General features: G+C 35.1%; 1 protein-coding gene across 1 annotated transcript in view; it reads right to left on the bottom strand.

The window, feature by feature from the left end:
• Positions 1-12,120, bottom strand: part of CFAP54 (cilia and flagella associated protein 54) — a 291,990-nt gene that overhangs the window by 148,409 nt on the left and 131,461 nt on the right. The window contains exons 33-36 of the mRNA XM_032416199.1: positions 7,522-7,752; positions 5,064-5,206; positions 3,136-3,317; positions 1,359-1,586 (exon numbers count right to left, since the gene is read on the bottom strand). Coding sequence (XP_032272090.1) covers positions 1,359-1,586; positions 3,136-3,317; positions 5,064-5,206; positions 7,522-7,752 — 784 coding nt within the window. The remainder of the gene's footprint in view (positions 1-1,358; positions 1,587-3,135; positions 3,318-5,063; positions 5,207-7,521; positions 7,753-12,120) is intronic.

Genomic DNA, 12,120 nt, shown 5'->3' with positions numbered 1-12,120 from the left:
ATTCACTTAAAACACTATACTTAGGATCACAGTTTTATTATAAAGGTACAACTCAGGGACAGCCAAATGAAAGAGGTACATAGTCCAGAAGGGTCCTGGATAAGGGGGTTCCATGTTCTCTCCCCATGGAGTCACCCAACACATCAATGCTTTCACCATTCTGGAAGCTCTTCATGCTTTGGGTGTCCAGAGTATACTCTGAATCTCTCTTATTAGGAGCATACACATTTATGGTTAGTATGTCTTCTTGATTAATTAAGCCTCTTCTCATTATAAAATGTCTCTCTTTATCTGTCAAAATACTCCCTGATTTAAAGGTTATTTTATCTAATATTAATAAGTCTCACCAGTTTTTTATGTTTACTGTATTATTCATGGTATATCCCTTTCCACTGATTTATTTTCAATCAATTTCTTATATTCAGAATACTTCTCATGTGGCCAACTATTACATGTCTTTCTTTTTATCCAACATACTTTGCCTTTTGATTAGGGTGTTTAAGCCACTTTTATTTAATATAGTAATTGATATGATTGGGGTAGATTTATTATTTGCTATTTGCTTTCTGTTTTGCCTGTATGTTTCTGTTCCTGTTTCTTTTTTTATACCTTCTTTAATTCATTGACCACTATTTAGTTTCCACTTCACTGCAACGGCTTTGTAGCTCTATCTCTTTTTTGGTATTACTCTAAGGATTATTAAATGCATCCTTAACATATCACATTCCACTTAGAGTTAATAGTGTACTACTTTATATTTATAAAAAGTGTAAAAAACTTATTACTCTGTCTTTTGTGCTACTGTTTTCACATATTTTATATCTGGAAATGTTATAAACTCCATGACTCAATGTGCTTATGTGTTTATTAAATTTCAATGTGTTTGGGTTATATCACGTTTGCAGTTTTTCAATTTTATTTTCATGTTTTAAAACATAGTGTGGTAGATTTAAATGGCTGCAAATTCTACCAGATCTGGAATAATAGAACAAGGACAGACAAAGCAGTGAAGTAAAGAGCAACTGACAAGCTATATGATTTCTCTTGGGGTCTGTTTCTCTGTCAAAAAAATTGCCATGAGGATTAAAACCATTACAGTTAGTTTACACAGAAGCTGGAACTCAGTAAATGTTACTTTCTCTTTCCTTTAAAAAGTTGAATTTTCAGGCTAAGATATTTACAATTAACATCAATGTGAGCTATGTATTGTGAACCAAATAATAATAATGAAGCAAATGAAATACAGACAAACCAAGTAAGAACTCAAGGAAAATATTAATTTCTATTTATCTCAAGGTGCATGGTAAAAAGCATTTATTAATTGGATGAAGTAAAAATAATTACCCAAATGCCCTTACCTTAATAGAATTGATATTTTGTAGTTCTATTAACATATCAATAAGTAATTCTGCTCCCAAATAGAATGGCAAAACACAGGTACAGAGGAAACTATCCTGGCTGATAGGAAATGTTTTATACATATCCACTGCTTGTTTTAGAAGTATCTGCAGCTCCTGAGTAAAGTTCCAAAGGGCCCGACAGCAATTCTGAAGCAGAGTCCAATAGCCACCACGATGAGCAAGAACCTAAGACAAACACAACATTAAAAAAACCCCAAAGTTTCAAAAGTTAGAGATCTCTGAACAACTTCATCTTTCTGCAAAAATTATGTCAATAATAAAAAATAACACCATTTATTATGTGTCACTTATATCATTATCTCAGTTAATTCTAACAATAGCTCCTATGAAATAAGTGTGCACTAGTATTCTATTTAATTTACAGATAAGGAAACACAGGCATGGAGCTAACTTGCCCAGAGTCATGATCTCCTAAGTGGTTAGCTAAGATTTGCACACCAGCAGTCTGACTCCAACATTTCCATTGTTCTAGGTTCTGGGAATGTGGCAATTAGCAACGGTAACCAGGTCTGCCCTTGTGCTGCTTCAATTTATTAGTGGAGACCGAACACTAGGTAAGTGGACAAATGAAAACATAGTTTCAGGGAATAATAAGTATCATAAAGAAAAATAAAGCAGAAATGAGTCAGAATCTGACAAGCATGAAAGGATATGCCCTTTTTGATGGGGGTGGTCAGGAAAAAAGTCCTCTCTGAGGAGGTGACATGAGCAGAGACTTGAATATTGAGTTGAGCAAGTCATATGAAGGTTGGGGAGAGAGTGTTGGGAGGACAGCATTTGAAACTGAGGGAGCAGCAACTGCAAAGGATGGAGGATGAACTTGAGGGACGAGAAAGGAACAAGCTCAGTGCTTTCAAGATCACACAGAGGAGAGTGGACTGAATGAGAGCAAGATGAACTGAGTTCCAAGAAGTGAGCAGGACCCAGACCTTCCAGGGCCCTGAAGCTGGTGGAAAGGATAGGATGCGATGCTCATGGTCATGGGGGATGATGTGGGTTTACTTCACATTTTTCAAGAAAGCACCCTCTCCACAGAGAAAATGGGAACTCAAGTGTTCTAGAAAGGATAGATTTCCTCTCAACTCTTGAGATGTTTGAAGTATATGCCATTCCTGCAATGAGAAAAAGGAAACTAATTTCTTTGTAGCTAATGATTCTGATTCTAAGTTTAATAATGTAGCATATAATATTTAAGAAAAGAGAAAAGCATTTGAGAGAAGACACAATTTGTTTGTAGAAACAGGGGGTCAGGGGCCAGGAGCAGGATTTTCCTGTGGCCCAGAAAGAGTGTTCCCTGTGCTAGAGGGAATAAAGGGGTTTATGGTACCCCAGGCAGGAGCAAGACTCCAGAGAGGAACCACTGGTGTCACCACCATAGAAGTCCATGTACCATATGTGGCAAGAAAGTGGCAGAGGAGTATCTGAATATTCACAGAGATTGTGTAGACAAGGACAAAGGCCACCTCAGCTCCACACCAATGGATGGCTTATGACTAAAGCAGCTTACCCCTCTCCCTGACAACCTCACAATGTGTAAATCTTCAGCACTATGGCAGGCAAACCTCAAAAATGATTGATGTGAAACCCAGAAAATTTAGTTTCAAAGTTGAAACTAAAATTATGGATAGTAAGTAAATAAATACATCTTACATGCTCAAACTAATGGCCTGAGATTTATGTCTACTAATTTAGCAAATGAGAAGGACCACCTTACCATTGCTCTCCTGCAATATAAGAAGATTTTCATAAAATGATCCAATAGACTCAAATTTGCTGCTCGATCCTTTTCTTTAGCACTAAGACCTGACTGAGAGTCTGAATCATAAACTGTTTGTGTCTTGGATACATTTTCATCACTCATTCTGGAATTAACAAATGTGGAAAATTCTTCAGCATCTACAGTACAAAAATAAAGTATAACATTATTGAAGACAGAAAGTTCCAGAAGACACAGGTGATAAGCATCAAATGAGTAATTAAGATAAGAAACGCTATATAAATTTGGAGGAAGGATGGGATTATCATGGACACAATGAACCAAGGAAAAGTTTCTAGAGAAGGAGGCATCTAGATTAGGTCTTAAAGGGTGAACATGGTTTAGCTATGCAGAAAGACTATGGAGAACATCATTCTGGGCAAGGGTGATGGCCAAAGGAACAATGCAGAGGCAGGAATGTCATGTTTTCTGAGGGACCAATCACAGAATCCCACTTAATTTCCCCCTAAATAGTCCATTCCCAGGACACATACACTAGAAGGTGAGTAGCATCCCCTGGAGTTAGGCAGTGCAGCTACCATGTCCACTCATTATCTTGTTGGTGTGATATAAAAACACAGATTTCTCCTACCACAAACCTTGTCTTAGAACTTTGCATTAAATAATAAGTCTAAATAGCACAGTATTCTATTGGTGATTCCATGGGAGGTCTTAGGCAACTAGTTAAAAAAAAAACTCAAGCTATATATTACTATCTACATACAAAACTTGGACTCTGTGTCTAGGGAATTTACTTTCAAATACTTCAATATTCATAGTATAACATGAAGGTACCAGTTAAAGCCAATCTACACCCTAGAAGAAATCAGAAAGCATATCAAGTACCTCAAATATGAATCAACACTCCTGGGGCAGTTACCCAGCATATGAAGTATCCTGATCAGCAATAAGTTACACAGCACTTAAAATACCATTACTAAAAATTTACAAAAGAGGGTTTGTAATCGCATGAAGATATTAGAAATAAATCCTTATTTGTGAAATGAGTGGTATTCAAGATAGGTGATTGCTTAGGAATAGTGTCATCAGTTGTAGCACCCAGATCAAGAGCCATGTTCACTCGCATTTCACCACCCCCCTCAGTGAGTCTCCTGTCACCTGAGCAGATGACAAGAATATTGGCTGGTCCTGCCATTCAAACAAATATTATTGCATTAACCTTGGAGTAAGCTTTCATGGAAGGTGCTGGTTGGAGATCCTAAGGCAAGAGTAGACTCCCCTGAGTATAAAATCAGTACTATTAAACAGCTATAGGACAGTTTTCATGCCGGTTGCATCAGTATGTGTGGTGGAATTTGTTCTGAAACTTACTTCTGCTAAAATATAACACCTGATATCAAGTCTTTACCTATCTTGACAATAGGAGGCTACCAATATTTTAAAAAGAACGTTAGGGGTGCCTGGATGGCTTAGTCAGTTAAGTGTCTGACTCTTGATTTTGGTCCAGGTCATGATCTCAGGGTTTTGAGATCCATGCCCAGCATGGAGCCTGCTTAAGATTCTCTCTTCCTCTTCCTCTGCCCCTCCTCACCACTCTCTCCCTTTCTTAAATAAATAAATAAATAAATAAATAAATAAATAAATAAGACATTATATTTGGTGAACAGCCAAACTGGTTTAGGTTAGAATACACCATATATATTTCCAAACACATATCATAAAAATATAGAAAATTTTAAAAAACGAGAAAATAAGGATCTCCTACAAAATACCACAACTCAATTAAATTCCTGGGTCATTGGAAAATGATATCTGTACTTCTGTGTGTCTGTGGAGTGTGTGTGTGTGTGTTCATGTGTGTGTTGCATCAGTGAATAAGAATATAAAGGCAATTTGATAGTATATATCATAATTTTTTATTTTACCTGATGGTAAGTTGGCCTTTCTTTTTTTAGCTGTATGAAGGAAATCAAGTATCAGTTTATAGTTTTCTAGAGTCAATTTCGCCGTTGGTAATACTGTTCCTGAATTATACAGTGAGAACATATTAGGATCACATGATCGGAAACTGCAGGGGAGAAAATATCATTAAAAATATATATATAAACAAAATTGAATTGAATCTGTCAAATATAATCTACTTTAATTTTTAAATTATTTGTGAGTTAGTGTTTCCAAAATTTGGATCATAACATATTCTGGCACTTAACCAAAGCCAAACAATTTCCCATTAAATTTTAAAATTATACAATGTAATTTTGCTCTTAGGAATTTCAACATCAATATCTATTTCCCTGAAAGGGCCCTTGAAAATGGGAATGACGATCTACACTCATTCTGAGGACTCTGAAACAATAATTTATGTCAATTTAACCTGATTCAAACACAATTCAATGAAGATGCCTACTATAAAAAACAATGTGTCCACAATCAATGTTATTTCTTTTATAAAATAAGGTGTAAGCGTGCGGCGCCTGGGTGGCTCAGTCGTTAAGCGTCTGCCTTCAGCTCAGGTCATGATCCCAGGGTCCTGCTCAGCAGGAAGCCTGCTTCTCCCTCTCCCACTCCCCCTGCTTGTGTTCCCTCTCCCGTTGTGTCTCTCTCTGTCAAAAAAATAAATAAAAAATCTTTAAAAAAAATAAAAATAAAAAAATAAGGTGTAAGCAGTAAATAATCCTCCACCATAAATAAATAAATAAATAAATAAATAAATAAATAAATAAATAAATAAATGGAAAATACATACATACATAAATATTGAGTATGTTTTAATGGTTTTAGTAAAATTGAATTTAGCACCAAGTTAGCCTGATACAAATTTGGTCATTATCTAATTGCTATGCTATTAAGTAATCATGTCTGAATGGTCAGGCATGATTAGAATTTCAGAGAATTCTCAGTGTTCAGAGGAAATTTAAGAAGCCCATCCTATCTGAACCATTCTCCTCTCATGGCTTCATGAATGGGTTACTTTGCCAAAAGCCTTCCCCGTTGGTCAGGCAATCTAACTACTTCTTTTTTTTTTTTTATTTAATTTTATTTTATTATGTTAAGTTAGTCACCATACAATACATCATTAGTTTTTGATGTACTACTTCTTAAATGCAAATCTGGTCTAGCCTAAGGAAAGGGAACTATCTGGAGATGTTTTAATGAAGGTTCAATCTGGTAATGATTTTAACCAAAATTCTAAAGAAACAGAAACTGGTACCAAGTTCACCATGGATTTCACCTGCATATTTTATCACTGGATTATTGAAATAAATACCCTTTTAATTCGTACCCCTGTCACAGTCTCTCCTTCCTCCAATCCATTTGATATGTTGCTGCCAGAGAAATTTTTTATCATTGCCCTGCTCAAAAACCCTTAATAATCCCCCACTGTATATAAATTAAAGTTCAGATTTAGTAGTTAAAACCCTCCATGATCTGGTACTGATCTATTTTTTTAAATTATTTCATACCATTCCTTTTAATTTACCCTAGATTCTGGTCATACCATTTGAGGTTTTCATCTTGTGTTTCCTACCTGGGCTCTGATTCATGTGCTTCCAACCACCTGGAATACCTCTTTCCCTATCTGCACATTTCTAAATCTTGCCTATCCATCATGAACCAGGCCAAGTGGTCCCTCCCCATGAAAATTTTCCTGTGAGTTTCAGTCAGAGGAAAGACTTTTCCCAGGAACAAAGAAGATTTTGTGTATATTTCACCTTATACCATTATTTACAATTGTTCGTTAACACTTGTGATCCACCCTGCCAGACTCTAACTTGTATGTCCTGCTCATCTTTTCATGCCCCTTGTGTCTACCTTAGTACCTTGTATCTAACAGGCGCTCAGTTGTATTTTTTTTTTAATTAAAGACTCTACTCACCTTTTTAATGATTACATAGTATTTCATGTTATGTATTTATCTTCTATTTTAGCTCCCATAACACTTTAGCCAAAAACACTCAAGAACTCAAAAGTGTCTTCTGAATTAATGATATAAAGTGTACATTGTATGAGAAAATACAATCTGTGTTTATAGAGCCTTAAAATATACCTCAAAATGAAACAGCTTTGTCTAATACCTAATAGCTACAGTTATTACACAATTAATATTAAATTTCTCTTGAAATGATACTATCTCCTATACAGAAAGCTATATTAACAAACATATTCAAGACACGTGCAGATTAGTACTTCCTAAGTGCTTATATCCAGCACTTGTTTGGGAAAGATTCTGAGGCAAGAAATTAAGTAATATATCAATGCTCAGTAAAGAGAGAAGCACTCTGTAAACCTCTTTAAGTTATTATCAACATTGGATCCTTGACCATAACAAATAAAATCCATGCTCATGCTAAAAAAGTATCATTCGCTGATAACATTCTATACCTGACCACTGGATGTGAAGAGCCAAATTTCATCTTCATACGTTCCCCTAGCTTCGTTAAAAGCAGGTTGAAGTGTGCACTTGCCAGATACAGGTTCATCTGAGCTCTCCAGGGCATCTCCTCAAGAAATATTTGATGGAACCTCTTCCTTTTCACAAAACTTAATATTATAGGATTCAAGTTATCCACCAGGAATCGATAGGCAAGTTTTCTAACATCAGTTCTCTTATTTCTGCCAAGGAGAAACAAGTTTTGAAATTACACAAGCTTCCAGATATTTAATAATGAAGAATGATTCCAATTTGTATAAAATACACCAAGAAGTCACTTGACTGCCCTTATGCAAATGTTTCTGGCTTATTCATAATTTCCTTGGTGCTAAGAATGTGAAAGAGGGCAGTAGACAAGCCATGAGGATAAACAGTAAGGACAAAGATATACTATGTATTGTCTTCCATTCTCTCTGATGTCTGTGTCCTAAGCTCCAACCAGACAACTTTTCTTTTCCATAACCAAAAGGCCACTGAGGTTAGACAACTGAATTATAATATAATATTCACATTCATCCCCTAACTTCAATATTAAAAGAAAAATCATTTCTCTGTATTGTTCCTTAAGGAAAAAAACAATGGAGCAAAATTTTTTCCAGCATTAGACTACAGCAGAAATAAAATATCAATCAACTATAAATGAAATAACTTCATAAATCCATACTCAATATGCTCTGAAAAAAAACTAATTTCAAAATTTAGCTAATAGTTCATATTTTAAGTGAAGCATACATTCAGTTTGTTTAAAATTATTCCTATCAAAATCTCAAAGTCATCCAACTATTTTTATAGTTGCATAACTGTTTACATGGCATGATTTGATTTCTTCAAAGTACTTTTTTTTTTATGTTGACAATGCTGCTACCCCATTGGTCAGTGCCATTCTATCTGATTTATATTGCAGAAAGGAAAAAAAAAATCTCAATTGGTAAGTGAGAGTATCTTGCTTGCTTTAATAGATAACGTGTCTGAATCTGACGCAACGCGCGCACGCACACACACACACACACACACGAGAAGGAAAGGAAGGTGGATGGAAGGTCAAATCTCCTCAAAAGGCCCAGGAGAGTTTGACAGGACTAGCCACATCTTCCCTGCACTGAAGGTGAGAGTCCAGGGAGAGAAGTGACAGAGGATAGTCTTCCTCCACGAATCTTGTCGAGGTAGTAATAGACCCAAGGAGCTTGGAAGGGACCGAGAGCCAGCCCAGAGGGTAGAGAATGTTTCTTCTTTTACCACCTGAGTAGTTCCTAATGTGCAGGGTACTCCATAAGCAGCTCTGTGTCTCTACGAGCCACAGATGTGAGTGGACCCAGCAGCCAGAGAGGAAGTTCAAGAGGGACAGTCAGCATAAATAAATGCTCAGTGATATGGAACCATAAGAAGAAGACAGAAACCTGAATTAGGAAGATATTAAGGAATCCAGACACTATCATTGGTATATTCTAGCTTGAACAAATAAGTCAATATATTGACATTAACGGAAACAGGATTCTTACCATTATAAAAAAAAATTACACTTAGGGAAAGAGAAAACACTGGAAAGTATCTTGTGGTATGGAACTGAAACTGGACATATCAGTATGACCTTATTACAGTTTTAGATAGATACATAGATCTATTTAGGTGGACATAGCTATTTCCTAGTTTTGTCTGTTGAAAGGGCCTAGAAGCAAAGATACATCAGTAGCCTCCAGCACTTAGATTCTAAATACCAATTCCACTAAAAGGAATCAACTGGTTCCAGGGCTCGGACAGGGAAGGTACAAGATGAACATCTTGTGGTAAATAAGAAGAAGCTCAAAAAAATGATGGGGACATGTCAAAAAGACTAAAGAGCTAGGCTGAAAGAGCTCCGGATGGCCAAATCTGGAACAATTTGAGACTCAAAATAAATAATAATGTTAATTTGATAAAGGATATCCACAAAAACAAACCTACCACAAATATAATTCTTAATGATAAAATGTTGAAAGCTTGAAAGCTTTTCCTCTGAAATGGGAATCAGACAAAGGTACCCACTAATATCGTTTCTTTCAGCACTGAAATAGCGGGCTTAGCAAGAACAAAAAGGAAGATAAAGGCAGTGGGAGCAGGGGGGGAGTATAAGGATTGAAAATAAAGAAGTAAAGCAGCTGTCAATCATAGACAATACAATTGTATATTTATAAAATCCAAAATAACCTACAGATAAGGTATAAGAATTAATCAGTGAATTTATTAAGCCCACAGAGGACAAAGTCAATATACAAAAAATAATTCTATTTCTACATACCAGCAATAAACAATTAAAAATGAAATTCTAAAAAGATATTTCTAATAGCTTAAAAAATACCTAGGAATTAACCAAAGCAAAGACGTGCAAGACCTACTCACAGAAAATAGAAATTATAAGGATAATCTTACACTACCATATACTAAAAATTGTAAGGTACAGTTAAAATAGTGATAAGAAGGAAACATGTTAGCCTTCAATGTTTTCTGATTCAGAACAATCTCAACCAAATTTTCAACAAGTTTTTTGTATTTTTAAATTATCAAAATAATTTCTATTTTCCCCCATGAATTAATTCTAAATGTCTATTTAAGACTTTCAGATGTATAGGATCTTTTTGATTCTATCTTTTCAAAAATTGGTCTCTACTGTGTAAATCAATTATAGTAAAATGTGGTTTGTATGAGTCCAATATTTGAAATTTCTTGAGATTTGCCTTAGAGTCAATACTATAAATGTTCTATGTGTGCTTTAAAAAATAAATGCTTTTTAAAAAAATCCTCTAAAAAATAGGCATTTTCTAGTGGTTGGCTATTCACAATCTTTTTTCTCCTAAATTTAAAATCAGCTTGTCCATGTCCATCAAGATAATCCCAAAATTAAATGAGGTAAGTATCCTACAACTGTACATACTCTTACTGAAATATCTGTTCATGTTTTTTGATCATTTTTTTTACAATTTTATTTTTAATTGTCTTTTGCTCATTTTCTAATCAGACTGTTTGTTTTTATTATTCTTTTGAATTTTGAGAGGTCTTTATATATTCCAGATATAAGGTCTTTCTTGGATATGTGGTTTACAAATACTTCCCAGTATGTAGCTTGTCTTTTCATTCTTTTCACAGGGTCTTTCACAGAGCAAAAGTTTTAAATTTTGATGAGGACTGAGGTTGTATGGTAAGCCTATGTTTAATTTTATAAGAAATCTCACAGTCTTTTCCAGAGTGGCTGTATCTTTTCACATTCCCACCAGCAGTGTACGCATGACCCAGTATTTAGTGTTATCACTATTTTTTATTTTAGCCATTAAAATAGGCTTTAGTGATACCTTGTGGCTTTAATTTGCCTCTCTCTAATGGCTAATGATACTGAACATCTTTTTATGTGTTTGCCATCTGTATATAAGCAAAACTTTCAATATCTCTTCACAATATGACAATCCACACAGAAAACTTGTATCTATGAATAAATTATCAAGCCTATAGAAGATTGAATTGTTTACAAATCACTTAAGTTCCTATACAAAAAAATAGAAGCATTCAAAAATGTAATTTTAAAATATGATTTACATTAATACCAAAAAGCACCTCTTTGATGTAGCTAATAAAAGATGTATAACATCTTTACGGAAACTACCATAAAAACTTATTGGAAGACATAAGTACGTGGTCTATATACTAACAGAAAGAATCAATACGGGGGGTGGGAGGAACTTCTAAAACCAACCTATATAGTCAATTATATCTCTATCAAAATCATGAATTTTTTGTGTTACTTGACAAGCTATTCCAAACCACTCTGTGGAAGAATATCCAAGACTTGTGTGAACATGGAGAGATTTGATCTATCAGACAACAAGAATCAACTTAATGCCAGAGTAAGTATGATGGTGTGATATTGACCCACAAAAAGATAAACAGACTAGGACAGAAAAAAGATCTCAAACCTGTATATATGAAAACTTGCTAAATGACAAAAGAGACAGTGGTGGCAGAATAGACTACTTGATAAATGGCTACCAATGGCTACTTGGTAAATGGGGAGAGCTAGTTGGGTACCTATAACAAAACTACAAGAGATGGGGAGGGGGACTCTTCCTCTCATGATTCACAAAAATAAAATACAGTTAGATGGAACTCCTAAATCTGGGGCACCTGAGTGGCTCAGTTGGTTAAGTGACTGCCTTCGGCTCAGCTCATGATCTCAGAGTCCTAAGATCGAGGCCCACGTCAGGCTCTGCTCAGTGGACAGCCTGCTTCTCCCTCTCCCTCTGCCCCTCCCCCTCGCTTGTGCTCTGTCTCTCTCTCAAATAAATAAAATCTCAAAAAGAAAAAGAAACTCCTAAATGCGAAAATCTAAAATTTAAATTCATGAATATACCTTTACTATCTTGTTCAAAAACAACGAGAAATGGTGATACATTTTGCTCCATTAAAAATTACAACTTTTGATTTTAAAAAGGAAACCTTTAAAATGTAAATAGATGAGCCCAAACTTGGAAAAGCAATAGTATCCAAACTTCTAAAAATAAATGAGAAAACAACAAAAGTTTTTA

Source organism: Phoca vitulina, unplaced genomic scaffold (assembly GCF_004348235.1).
Source record: "Phoca vitulina isolate PV1807 unplaced genomic scaffold, GSC_HSeal_1.0 scaffold19, whole genome shotgun sequence".
Lineage (NCBI taxonomy): Eukaryota > Metazoa > Chordata > Mammalia > Carnivora > Phocidae > Phoca > Phoca vitulina.
This window is presented reverse-complemented; position numbering and strand designations above follow the sequence as displayed.